General features: G+C 34.4%; 1 protein-coding gene across 1 annotated transcript in view; it reads left to right on the top strand.

Annotated features, from left to right (window-relative positions):
• LOC138700353 (trypsin-1-like) overlaps positions 1-15,409 on the top strand; it is a 37,544-nt gene that overhangs the window by 2,832 nt on the left and 19,303 nt on the right. The window contains exon 3 of the mRNA XM_069826924.1: positions 342-430. Coding sequence (XP_069683025.1) covers positions 342-430 — 89 coding nt within the window. The remainder of the gene's footprint in view (positions 1-341; positions 431-15,409) is intronic.

Consider the following 15,409-nt stretch of genomic DNA (forward strand, 5'->3'; position numbering starts at 1 on the left):
CACTTTATTTACCCCAGTCACATTCATATCTATCAAAATAATGATTTACTTAAAAACCAGTAAAAAATGCATTTTGCCAAACATCCGGGCCCTAATTATAACTAACTATTTGTCTTTTAACTTATCGCCAACAAATATAACATAAGTTGTGCACAATTACAGCATCAAATTGTCATGTCGGAGACCCGCGCTTAAATTACGAACAGTCCAGGTATAAGATTAATAGTGTAATTGAAGATAGGCTTGGATGAGATTATTATGTTTTATTCAAATTGCAAATAGAAGTAGGCCTACTACTTACATTATTAAATTACACATTCATTTTGATTTCAATGTTACAGCTCTCCCTTCAGATATCATCAAGTCACAAATGTGGAGCCTCCATTTTGAATGAGAATTGGGCCCTCACGGCAGCACATTGTGTGCAATGGTATGTATTGCAAAAGACAAAATAAACATATAATTAAATACACTTAGCATCATTCATTATGTTATGATTTGTGGACGGAGGCAACGGAACAATTTCTGTTTTCGCTGTCATACCAGAGTTAACATATTTTGCGCACAGTCATCAGGAGGAAGTGGTGATACGAGTAAAAATCTTTGATATTTACTTTTAAAAAGGTTACTTTCTAATTTGTAATCTACGTTTCAGGAATAACGCATCATCCATGACTCTCTACGCAGGATCGATTAATCTCAGCAGTGGAGGTACAATACATAACGTATCTGAAATTGTTATCCATGAAAGCTACGATGCGTATGACTCCTATATAAACGATATTGCTGTTCTTAAGGTAAGATTCTGATTGTTTATTGAAATTTTGACTTTTATGGTTAACAGATTATTAGTAGATAGGAAAGTTTATTATGAAACATGCTGAAAAGTAATTTATAGTAAACATCTCTCATATTATTGAATATATAGATCAATAAACTATAGTATTAATAAAAACTAGTAAATGATACATAGGCTACTTTCTGATCATATAGGGTGATTCATGAAGAGTTACCGCCACTTACAGGGCTTATTTCTGAAGACATTCTTAGCAAAAACTGTTATATAAACATGTATCCTATTCTCAATATTTACAGAGTTACACTAATTTTAAATTGTTAAAAATACCTTTTCTTTACTTTTAAGAGCAAAAAAATATTACAATTAAAGAACGAACTATTCAGAAGTACAATTTATTTAATTGGCTAGCACAGCCCCAATAACAAAGATCATTAAAAACTACATAAATCCATATTCATCAGCACTTAGCTATCGTTAATGTTTTCATACGTATTTTTCATCGACTTGAATTTAATTCAATATCGGATATAATTTTATTAATTTTCAGGTAACGAACCCCTTCCAAATCGATGGACTGGATGTGAAACCCGTTTCTCTGCCTCCTCAAGGACAAACTCCCGCTGATGACACAGTCGCCACTGTCGTTGGTTGGGGTGAACTTGGCGTAAGTTAAACTACATTTTAAAATTGATTTAAAGTTCTTACATTAATTTATTCTTGTCGCTACATAAGAGTTGATTTTCAGTTCTTTTATGATTAGAAATAATAATTTTCCAATACAGGTAATACCTAAGCAATTATAATTCATAAATCAGGAAGATCTCCTTGAATCCTATGCCTACGCATTATTATGTAATATTAAAGGATTTTTTCACTTCTTCTTCTTCTTCTTCCCTTCAGGTATTAGGCCAAATGGCCTGTTACGATCTCACAGTTGAATTTTCAATCCAGCGCTTCTTTGGACGACCGAGAGATCTCTTCCCGTTTGGACGATAGTGGAGCATGACTTTTGGGATTCTATCTCTACGCATGCGATGCAGATGATTTATCCAGTTGTTCTGATAAATTTTTTTACGTGATTAATTACAGGTTCTAGTTGTAATTTTTTCATTACATCTTCATTGCGTTTGTGATCACATTTCGTATATCCCGCTGTATCTCTCATAAATTTCATTTCATTAGCCGTTATTCTGCTTTCGTCTTTCTTCCTCAATGTCCATGCCTCACTGCCGTAACTAAGTACAGGTCTCGCCAAGGTCTTGTAAAGGCGAATTCGAGTATGTCTTTGTACTAGGGAAGGTTTCATAATGGTATTAATTATTCCCATTGTTTTGGTGTATTTAGAAATTTTCTGTGAAATGTCTACTTCATCGAAAAAAGATAATGTGTATCCGAGATATATAAAATAATTTATCCTTTCTAATATTTTTTAATCTAAACATATTTTGCTAGGCACAGGATATTTTTCACAATTACGTGAAAATACTGTAATTATTCTGGTTTATCCTGAAATCTGTTACATTTTCTAAAAATGAAAACACGAGTTCTACTCTTTCAGGGGCGAGCTAAAGTTTTTCTGTATATATTATATTTTATGTTACAATTATTAGCAAAATAATAAATAAATAAATAAATTCAGACCTTCGAAAAAAAATTAGTAACAATTTTCGGATTTGTTACTTTCTTTGTTGTCAGAACGTATATCTACAGTAACAACAAGTTAAAACCAAACTAATATTCGAACAATATAAAATAGCTAACATTTCATTCAAAGTGTAAGTCTTATTATTTATTTTAGTAGTTCGCATCATCGTCTACATAGTTATGTATGTCTCTATTTCTTCCACATCTATATTTTCTGCTAGTATATCTGTAAATTTGGGGTTATAAAAACCAGTGAAATCTGCATTTACTTAGTTTAAAATGTAAATATACAGTTACAGTAAGTAAAATTAGATTCGGATAATAGTACTAAAATGAATTTTTTTTACTTATTGCTGAATATTGAGAAAATCATTCTGACATTTTCAATATAATCATCCATTTCTATGAACGGAATTCCACATTTTACATGACGGAACGTTTCTGCTACCGCAACAATTCAGGAATAGAAAAGAGTAAAGACCAATTCACAATGAAAAATAAACATAACGTAAGCATTAACTTACACATAAATATTACCGTAAAATGAAGTCAGACCATCATTCCATTATTCACGACGGGAATATAAACATAGCCGTAGAGAAACTTGGTAACCATGGAAACATAACAATGACGTCTTTTCAACATATTCTATTGTATACTATTGCGCTCTACGATTGTATATAGTTTCCAAATCACATAAGCATAAACATGAAAGTTTGTAGTTCATTGTGAATGATCCCACTCGGTAACCTTACTGCAAACTTATGTGTTTATGTTACGTTTATGTTTAATTTTCATTGTAAATGGGACGTAAGATTGTCAAATTTACTTTGCACAAAGTACGAGTATCGAAACTGTTACGAACATTTATCATTTGTCATTTCCGTAAACAAATTACCTACTTCTTTTAATACCTGTCATATTTAAAAAGACACATCACATACACATTTGCATAAAATAAAAATCTGAATGCATTTTCTCATCCAAATGCTCTTATGTATATACGATGCATGGATCGAGATCAGGCGAGTAGGGAGGATGTTCCAACGCACTATTATCTAATGCTTCTCGTAGCTCAGAATGACAATGACGAGCATTTCTGCCACGAAGAACTGCAATTTTCACTTATGGTCGCTGTTCAACTTTACTTACATCAATCTTGGAGCACAGCCTCTAGCATACTACCCGTATATTTGCGTGTCCTGTCAACTAGCCACCAATGCAACGGTGGCATCCCGTACAGTGTACAACAGGTTTTCATACTGAACTAACATTTTCAGTTATTCGGAAGATATAACGAAGTTGTCATGACTTATGAAATGACCCTCGTACATATACCGATTCGTAATAAAATATATAAGCCTACATTATTATAAACAAATTATACGTATGCTCAAAATTTTCAGTTTTCTATATTTTCCACAATATCACATGCAAATAATTTTACAAATATACCAATTTTAGTTCTAATTAGTGTTAAGGCCCATTCACAATGAAAATTAAACATAACCGTAACATAAACACAGAAGTTTGCGCCCAGACTACCAAATGGGATCATTCACAATGATTCACATAAGCATAACATAAACATTACCGTAAGACGTTAACATGAAAATTTGCAAACTCCAAACTTTCATGCTTATGCTTACGTGATTTGCAAACAGAACACAATCGTGGAGCGCTGAAGTATACGACAGAATATGAGAAAATGGCGTCGCTGTTATGTTTCCATGGTTACCAGGTATGTTTGCTGTTATGTTTATGTTCCCATCGTGATGATTTTGATTTTACCGTAACGTTTATATTCTTAAGTTAACGCTTACGTTATGTTTAATTTTCTTTGTAAATGAGTCTTTATACTTACTAATAGATATTATCCTGTAATTGTGTGCTTATATCAGTGCCTGTGACACTACGCGCATACGTCCTTAATTTTAAGTGATACGTAGGTTTGCAAAATATGCGAGAAAAAATTAGTTTACGAGAGTGATAAAATAAAATGTGTTTGTTCTTGCAGGAACATGGACCTTTCTCCGACACCCTCCAGAGAGTTAACATCCTCATCGTGAATCACGAACAATGCAACAGCATATATGAATTTTATAGTTACCATGTATACGACAGTCAGATCTGTGCTGGTGTGCCACAAGGAATCGGGGGTTCCTGTCGGGTAAGTACATTCATCTGACCTTTCACACCAGGATTTTTACATTTTCTTATCCAATCTAACCACCTGAAACCACATTCATTTTTAATATTTTGTGATTTACGTACTTCCATACTCCTTCATAACAAAGTTCCCGTTGAGAAGTATTTTTCCCTATGGTTAGAAAATCGTCATTTACGATTCATTGGCTAAAATGCTCGCCCAAGGAAATATCGGGCACTACAAAGTTTTTTGAGGGGAGGTACCAAGTGCCAGCGGTGGCAATGAGAAAGCATACTGTACGCACTATCTTTCTTTCCAGTTCGAGCAAGAGGGAAAATGGTACAGTTTAATTGCGCCACAGAAATAAAGAACTCTTGGGAGTAGCTAAAAATAGTAATATACGTTACAAGAGCGGTATGTTGACGTTTTCATGGTCGAGGAAAAATTGAAAAAGCGAAACGTAGTTGAGCTTTTTTATTTTCCGAGAACATGAAAACAAACATACCGCTCGTGTATCGTATATTATTTTGTGCGAAGATCGTTTATTACATATCTAAAAGACGAATTTCTAATTAGTTGCAATGAAATCTCCATCTTTGTTTCTGTTTAATGACGGCAACTTCGGAAAACCAAAATATCTTTCTTCAACATTGTTGTTATAAAATTTTTTCTGTGTTTACTATACTCCAGCAGGCCGTGATATACGTCTGTCTTTTTTTCCCCCAAGTCTGATAAATGCGAACTTAAAACAAACGGTAAGGTTATATAATAATTTATTTTTCATTTTAATATTTTAACAATATTATTTATATAACATATTGCAGTAATAACATCCGCATCTGGAAACTTCTTGATTTTTTCACGGCTTCCTTAATGTTACTTGTATCAGGAATGCAATAAGTTTCGTGGAGTAGTAGACTTTACTTAATTTTTGCAAATATTTAAAAACAATAATTAACATTGCAATTTAGGTGAAATTGCAGTGGTAAGTTTCCAATTTATAATTATTACTATGTTAAACGTCTCTAAAAATAATATGTTAAAAGCCTAAAGCAGTAAAATGAATGTCGCGCTTAAGCGGTAAGAAGAGGGAAATTGTTATGTGTGTTACGTTGGGAATACTGAATGTGGTATTTCACACTTACCGCGTATTGGTTCTGTGCGGAAAACAAGCAAATACGCACGATCTCGCAGAAAAGTAATTTCCAATTAGACCATGTACTGCACAAAAAGCCATACAAGCACAAATACGTGTAAAATAATAATTATGCATAACCATATATTACTTGATGAAATTGAACTCAAGCCTACACTTTATCCTCATCTATTTACAGTATTTATAGAAAGTTAATTTTTTACATTACTCTCTCATAATCGCAATATTAATTTTGGAATCGTACAAGCTCCCTTCTAATAAAATAAACATTTTCAACTCTACTTTATAATCATAATCAAATTATATATATATATATATATATATATATACACCGTCATCATTTAAATTGTACCAACTGAAAATAAAAGCGTTTCTAGTAATGTCCATATTACTGACCATGTATAGCATATAACTAAAACGTTATTCTATGATTCACAGGGTGATGATGGGGGCCCGCTGTTTATTGATGGAAATGTAGTTGGGCTGGTGTCTTGGTCGCGTTACTGTGCTAGACCAGAGTACCCAACCGTCTACACCAGAGTCTCTGATTACGTTGATTGGATAAAACAGAAGACGGGAGCGTAAGGAGAACCTACTGTGGCTACTATTCAACTTCCTTTCCTTAAACGAATTTTATTTCATACCTTAATATAAAACGAATTCCATAGCTATGTACCTGTTTTATGTAGAGAATTATTTATATCTATAAATTTGTAAAACCATAAAAACGTTTTATCTGAAAATTCTGGTGTTGTTATTTCTTAAGATGTGGTTTGCTGTCCCTTACAATATTCCGATAATGTCATAAAAGAAACAGGATATTGTACTGTATTTATGAATGTCATAAATAAACCTTCAAACATTTCAACGATATTGCACATTTTGATAAAAAAAATTATAACGACAAATGAAGAGATAATACAAGAAGAGTAAATAAAAATACAATCTTTATGAATGATGCTTACTATTTCAACTTATACCTCTAAACACTTTTTTTTCCTGTCCTGTATACTTCAATTCATTTCCTTTGCACTATCTCCATGTAAATAGAATGGTAATACTTTTGACACAAGTACAAGTTGTTCTCTCGGATTCTATCATATCCGTTACATCTTTTTATTTTGAAGGAATATTATAGGAGAGTTATGTACACTTATATATTATGTAGTCTACATACATTAATATGTAACTCAGATTATAAGAGAGGAAATAACTCTTCTCTTATACATGATCTTGAAGATAGGCTACGACTATATTTTGTCTTTTCTGTCTTAATACTAGAATAGTATAGCAGTTTCAACAAAGATTTCTATGCCCTTCTTTTAATTTTCTGGGCGGTTACTTATTCTATATAAAATCGTTCGAAAATAGGATGGCTTACAATGATAAGATTTATGTTCACATATTACATTCCTATCAGTTACTTTGCATCTGAACATCTAGACTTCTAGAACACGAGGTATCCGCTTCTTTTCCAATCTCCACATACACAGGATGAGTCAAAAGTATGTTTGGAAAACGTGTGAGTGGATAAAACACAAAAACAATTCCATATATAGAAATGTTATGGAAAATGCTTAGTTTCTGAAAAAATGAACAATCCCAAGAGCAATGGATTGGACGCGGTGGACCAGTGTCTTGACCACCCAGATCACCCGACCTCACCTCATTTGATTTTTATCTTTGGAGGTCATTTTGACACTGTCGTCTATGCAACACTAACGAATGATGCAGAGGAGCTATTGCAACTTGTGCAAAATGTATACCAGTTGATCAGTGATGACAACGTGGTGTTTGATCGAATTTGTCAGTCGTATGTACTGTCATCCTCTGAGGAGTTTAGTGCTGAGAGGAATGCGGTTCCGACTAGTCTAGCGCGGTACTGGAGTGGGAGGGAAAAGTGGCAGCGGCAGTCTGGAAGGAAGTACAATCATACTGAAAACATTTCACTCGTATATAGAGTACCTAACACGTGCACATAGCCACACACTACTACAAACTGAAGACTGCATATTGTTTGACGTTTAATACTTCCCTCTCCGCTCGGCTCGGCTTGGCTGTAGCAACAAAAGAATCTACCTGCAACCCCCCCTCCCCGCACCGATGCACAGTGGGGCCAAACCCACTTATTCTTGGCAAAAAATATTTTATTGTCTCAATGTCATTTACGTAGTAAGAAAAGTAGTTTTTGGTTTTTGTAAAGCTATTCTATCAACGAAAAGTGCGATTTCAAATCACAAAGCAGAAAATTAGGAAGTAATTACAAAAAGCTAACATCGGGACTCTTCAGCCTCGTTCGCACTGTCAGTGTCGTCGCTGCTGTCGTGTACTGCAGAACGAATATCCAGCATGTCCAGCACTCCTTGTCAAACAGCTTGGCTTTCTTCTTCGGCATCTTCCAGAGAGAAAAAATAATCGGATCCGAGGATATCAACAGCACGTTGAGGACATCTTCATATGTTTTTGTTCGGGACACCTTCCGGATGAAACCTTATCTGTACTTTTTAAATTCCTTGTTTCTAACTTCTTGGACTTCCTCACTTAGTTGACCAATGGGAACTATAGCGTGACGGATAATTTCTGGACCATGGATTAGAATTTTATGAATTGTTGGAGGCATGACGTACCATGAGTATTTCCGTACAAAGAGCTGGGCTGTCTCGAACGCATACTTGCGAAACTTTTCCACATCTATTTCGTGGCCACAAGAGATCACTTGCAAAATTATATTGAATGTTCTGATGATTTCAATGTCAACACCAGTGATGCTTGCAGATAATGCCGGATTCTCAAAAAATCACCCTGATTCCCATCATTTGTATTGCCGAAGCCTGGTTTTGGCTTGTCTACTAGCAATCCCATATCTTTTTTAAATCTATCTTGAATGGGTTTCTTTGTGTTCGAGACAACATTCTTCTACTCGATGCCCCGAGCTTGCCATTTCTCAAGGGGAAGTTTATATTCAAGATGGAGCAAACACTCAAAGAACCTAATGCGTGCGTGAAGGACGGATAACCTCACTCACTGATGAGTCTAACCAGTCCTTGTTCTTCTCTAAAAATATTTCTTCTATCCTACGAGCTTGCTGCCATCTCTTCTTAAAATCGGACACGAAAAATGAAATTTGCTTGTAGAGAGCCATTTTGTCTTCGTCTGGACGAAGTCTTTCATAACCGTAACTTGCTCCTGTAATTTTACACGTCCTGTATCATAAAGTTCTCTTCTAGTTATAAAAACACCATCGTTGCAACCCGATCCTGCAAAGAAGAAAATGTATACGAATGCTTTGGGTGTTTAGGTCAAGCGTACTTGGCTATCTAATTTTTAGAAGCTGTCAATTTTTTAACCGCTGCTGTTCCAAAATGAGCAAATATGAGCAGGGTTTGTTTCCATTTACGGCAAGTATAATGTGTGAAATAAACATAAATGTCTAGATGCAGAACATGATATGCCCTGATATATACTAAAACCTTAAAAAAACTTACCCCTTTTTCACATTTTCGGTTCATTTCTTTATCGTCCCATAAACCACTACAAAATCCACAAAACCTATATGTAATTGCATTAAAATTTTCTTACCTGATGGTAAAGACATCATGTTTAGCCACAATTCGTAGTTCCACCAGCACACGACAATATGACGCATTTAACTACTTCCCGTGCACAAGCTTCTCTCTCACTGACTCAGCTAGGCTCAGGTTCTGACATTCGCCGTGACGTCAGCTGCACCCCAGTGATCTTGTCACTATCAAAAACGTATAGTTCAGGGATTTATCTATCGTTAGAATATAAAATATTGCTACTTTTGTAAGATTCGTTTTTTGTTTTTTTGCCAAGAATAACGCTGTTTGGCCCCACTGTGCGATGCCAAGAATAACTCGTCGGAGGAAGACAGAACGTCGTGCTCAGGGATGTATAAACATTAGAGGGGAACACAGTGATCATCTTTTATAAACATTAAATGGCGATGCCATACATCTTTCGTCCACACCTGTGGAGTAACGGTCAGCGCGTCTGGCTGCGAAACCAGGTGGCCCGGGTTCGAATCCCGGTCGGGGCAAGTTACCTGGTTGAGGTTATTTCCGGGGTTTTCCCTCAACCCAATACGAGTAAATGCTGGGTAACTTTCGGTGCTGGACCCCGGACTCATTTCACCGGCATTATCACCTTCATATCATTCAGACGCTAAATAACCTAGATGTTGATACAGCGTCCTAAAATAACCCAATAAAATAAATTAATTAATTAATTAATGCAGAGGAGCTATTGCAACTTCTACAAAATCTATGCCAGTTGGTCAGTGATGACAACTTGGTGTTTGATCAAATTCGTCAGTAGTATGTACGTCGTGTTCAGGGATGTATAAACATTAGAGAGGAACACAGTGATCATCTTTTATAAACATTAAATGGCGATGCCATACATCTTTCAATCAGAGTTTTGTGTCAATTAGTTTTATTTAATGCAAGAACACGGTCATCAAGTTTCCAAACATGTACTGAAGACAAAATCAAAACAAAAGAAACAAAATTACTCTGTTCACATACTTATGACATAAAGTCACTATTTATAATATCTTTGTCCATTTTCCCAGAAACTAAGCATTTTCCGTAATATTATCCTGTAAAGAATTGTTCTTGTGTTTTATTCAGGAGCACGCTCACGCGTTTTCCAAACATCACTCTGTATACATAGACTACTTTAACACAGGCATGCCAAATATGCGCTCCCTAGAGCACAAATATTACCCTATTTCCTCCACCTTCTGTCCGCGACGCTGTTTCATTGTGTTCTAGTCAGTCTTTAGCTGAAGAACGAAAACATTCAGTGGCGAGCAGTTTGCAGAATATTTCAAAAGGACACTGTCTAAAGTACCAAGATGCAGCCACAGTAAGGACTGGGAATATCATTATTTCTTGTTGAAAAATATAATAAAGCTAATTGCCTATTACATTCCCTTCAATTTCGCTAAATAGTCTACGGCATTATAATACAAGACCATTTCAATGATGGCCGTGGTAAAGTTTATGGGAATAACATTTCCCTGCTCCTTAGAATTAGAGGTTAGTAGTCAACTACTTCAAGTCTTCAAAGTTTGAGCTTCACACTTTAATAAGTGTAGTAAGTTATAACTAATGTTGAGTTATCTTCCGAAAGACGTAGGAAGGTGAGTTTATAGAATATAATATATATTTTATGAAAATAATATCAACAGTAATATCGGTAGAGGTTCTAATTTATCTGAATAAAAAGAAAAAACTAGAGTGGGTTTTTATTAACTATTACACCATTACAAGAAAGTATATAAAGATTAGAAGAAATGAAGTACTCTAATACAATAAAATATTAATTGATTTACTAACTGTTTTACGTATTATTGTACAGGGATATCATTTTATTTTTACTTCAATTTTTATTGTACCTGAGTTTTTTAATGCACTTCATTCCCATCCCTTCTACTAATGATGTTCCAACTGTCCTCAACACAGAATCAAGGCCGCATATAGTAAACAGCACTGAGTTAGTGAGTATAGTACGTGACAGAAATATGTTCGCGTTTTTCAGTGACGAAAGAGCTTTCAACATTGAATCATATTTTTGCAGAGGTACTGTGCGTTTGCCTACGTCGCATCCCGATTTCCCCCACCTGCTTCTGCACGTCCCTCTGTAAAAGCTGGGCTGTCTTAGTTCTTTTCTGAAAACATTAATTTCTGTTAGGAATTGGACGTTTACGTAATATTATACAACTGTTTACTTTAACTTAAATAAAAGGGCCTCGTTGAGTAATTAACTGTCACGTGATTTCCCCCCTTTCTACGATCCTGTGGCTTAACCACTTGCACGGACAGTAGATAGTATGTCTGAATAATTTTATCTGTGCGGGTCGGGCAGAAGTGAACATTGAATTTACGGTACGTAAGGTACTCTTTTATAGAGTAGGTACAGAATTATTTCAACATGAGTTACTAGTACGAAGGACGAAACTGGCAATTGGAATTAGATGCAATAGTCTATAGTGCGATAATATGCACAAAAGAACTGAAGCCTGTATCGAAATGAACGGCCACCATATTCAAAAATATGTTTAAATATTCCTGTTTTGATTATTTTTCAATTTAACTTCTTTCTCTATATTGTACGCTAATGTGTTGTAGACAGTATAATATACACTGCATAATGAATACGTTCGCATGGATAACTCAGTTCGTGAGTAAAAACACTTATTCTTAATACAGTACTGTTTTTTGATTAAACAAAAACCTAATGAAAATTATCGAACTCAAAATCGCGACATTTCCTAGTTTACGTAAATGGATGAACTACTTTTCTTCCCTCCTATACCTAGCAGAGTGATTTGTTTGTGTTTTACGCCAATATAATCGAACTACAGTCGTGGAAGGGGATAGCAAACTGTGTTTCCGGTTCTCTATAGGTATAGCCAGGTTAATATTAAAAATGTTAATAAAAATAAAATGATGTCCCTGTACTATCTCATCATTAGATATATTCCGCTAGATGGCAGTAGTGTGTTGTGATCAAGGCCGTGACATCGGTATATTTGTATTAGTCTGAGGTGAACATACGACGCCGGACAGAATGTAGTCGACGTGTTTCAAGTACAGGCAGCGGAAGCGAATTTGACACACGCGAAAGCAAACACGTTTCGTGTTTTGTATACGATTATTGCGTGTTATAAAATCAAGACAGTATAATCATTGTATATAAGGGTTAATATCGGAAAGGTTTAAAATGCTGGTTAGGTACAAAATAATTGTTGGCAATCATACTTATATGGCACCATGTGGTTATGGCGTACAATTTTGCTTTTCCTATATTTAACTGTTACGTTAATTTATTTATCACCTCAATTCCGTACTTTACTTTTCTTGCATGCTGTTCGCCTAGTTTCGGTTGCTGCTGCAATAAACAACAACATTCATTTTCACACTTTCAAATGAAATTGACCGCTGAGTGTCGAATAGTATAACCTTGTATGAGAGAAAACTGCGTTCAACATTGACTGAAAACAAAGGAAGCATATGTAAAATATTTCATATTATCAACTTCATTTCTACATCAAGTTTATAACAAGCGCGCTTGTCATCTGACAAAACTCTTGCAATTTTGCATAATGAATTCAAACTACCGTTTTTTTTTGTATTACTGCGTTCATTTTCGCACACTCCATATGCATATATCATCTCGCAGACCATCTACAACGGTTGTCCTGAGATCTTTCCGGCACAGCATTAAAATTCAAAAACAACTAAAAATGTATAATAATAATAATAATAATAATAATAATAATAATAATAATAATAATACAAAATTTAAAATAAGTAATTATCATCATTATCATCATTATTATTATTATTATTATGATTATCATTATTATTATTACTATCATTATTATTATTCAATACAAATGAGAACAAACGCTAATTGGGATTTCCCGGCTCTGATCGGGTAAAGAACACTGATAGATAGGAAACAGAAAGTTGAAATCAATACAACTATGAAATCTGCATCGACATGGGGAACTATTAATAATGGAATTCCTCAAGGATCAATATTAGGTCCCCTACTTTTTGTAGTGTTTATAAATGATCTTGCCCCCTCTAATAAAAGCTGTAGGTCATCCCATATTATTTGTAGATGACACAAGTATAGTAATTACAGCAAATAACTCCAACACATTCCAATCTTCAAGAGAGGAAATTCTCCTCAAAATATGTGACTGGTTCTCAGTCAATAAATTAGTATTAAATTGTAACAAAACTAACATAATTCAATTTAAATCAACGTCGCAAATTTCTAGCGCAATAATTAATAATACATCCCTATTAGAAACAACAACAAACAAATTTCTTGGCTTAAAAATCGATAATGTGTTAAATAGGAGAAATCATATTAAAGATATTACCCCAAAACTAAATTCAGCTTGTTTTGCTATTAGATCTATGCAAAAGATAGTAAATATCAATACCTTAAAAACAATATACATTGCATACTTCCACTTGGTAATGAGTTTTGGAATAATATTCTGGGGAAATTCCACAGACAGTAACAGTATATTTCTATTACAAAAAAGAGTAATTAGAATAATAGTAGGTGCCAAATCTAGGGAATCGTGTAGAACTATTTTCAAAAAACTACAAATAATGCCCTTGGCTTGTCAGTATATCTTTTCGTTAATAATCTTCCTCGTATGTAATCGTGAAAACTTTGTAACTAATTCAATAGTTCATAGTATAAATACACGTCAAAAAATGACTTTCATACTCCATCGGCAAGTCTATCGTGCTATCAAAAAGGAGTGCGTTATATGTCAGTAAAAATTTTTAATAGCCTCCCTATCGATATAAAAATGAAACTCAAAACATAAAATTATTTAGGGCCAAATTAAAGATGTACCTAATTTCTCACGCCTTCTATTCTGTAGGTGAATTCATGACATTCAATAACACTTCATGAAATTGATAGTAAAACTTTGTGTTGTGCTAGTAGACAATATTGTAAATCTGGTCTATATATATATATATATATATATATATATATATATATATATATCATCTAGACTGTGACTATAAATTAAGATTTTATAATAATACTAAGTTTTTTACTTGTTCCATATTCTAGCTGTAAGCATGTATGAATATCATGGAATGTTAATAAATACAATACAATACAATACAATAGAACTGATATTTCACCCTTGCGGTGAATTTCGGTGAAGTCCGCAGGGCCTAATTAGTCAAATCCACTATCCTTACCTCCATGCTGGGGCCCCTGGGATCTTTCAAGATGCGAAACAAAGAGTGGTGTGCGGAAAGCAACTGGAAGCTACAGCATTTACAGTATCTTTCCCAAAAAAAAACTGCAAACAGGGAAAGTTTTGCAGTGAAAGACCTGCACTTAGGCAGATCACTATGAATGAAAATGAATACACACAATTAAAAATACAGAAAATGTGAATTGTAAACAATTTTAATAATAACTCCCCCTTTGCAAAATTCTGCGTACAACACTGTGGTGGATTAAGCCACTAAAATATTGCTGAAAACTTAAAATCGTTATCACCGTGAACACGCACCTATCAAACATAGCGCTGTGACAGAACTTATCAATAAATCTCGTGATACTTGAAGTGTAGCTCATAAAACGATAAGTGGACGTATGAAAACAGTAACAACGGATGTACAGTCTTATAAAATTAAGATATTAGTAGCAGCTGCAAATCAGTCAAAAAAGCACTCGACAGTTATCAAAAGTATATGACGCAAATCACACCTCCATCCCAAATACGCTTCATCAAAACAAAATAATGACTTCCTTACAACAATTAATTGCTACAACACCAATGTGAAGGTAATTGTGACAGACGAATTGATTTTTTCGTGAGTGGGTGTAAAGCAAAATTACTGTATGAATATCCGACATTTCCATAGAAGATAAACTTTACTGATGAAGCAAAATTTTATGATGGACAAATAAACCGACCAAATACAGACACTTTTCTGGTCTTAAACAAACCCACATTGCTTTTATTTAGTCAAAATCCAAATTCATTCTTGGTCCGTTAATCATTGGCGGGGAAATTAGAAGTCAATACATAGTTGGATATTGGAGTTCCACAAGGAACGATTTTTGGACCTATTTT

This window comes from Periplaneta americana, chromosome 5 (genome assembly GCF_040183065.1).
Source record: "Periplaneta americana isolate PAMFEO1 chromosome 5, P.americana_PAMFEO1_priV1, whole genome shotgun sequence".
In the NCBI taxonomy this organism is placed as follows: Eukaryota; Metazoa; Arthropoda; class Insecta; order Blattodea; family Blattidae; genus Periplaneta; species Periplaneta americana.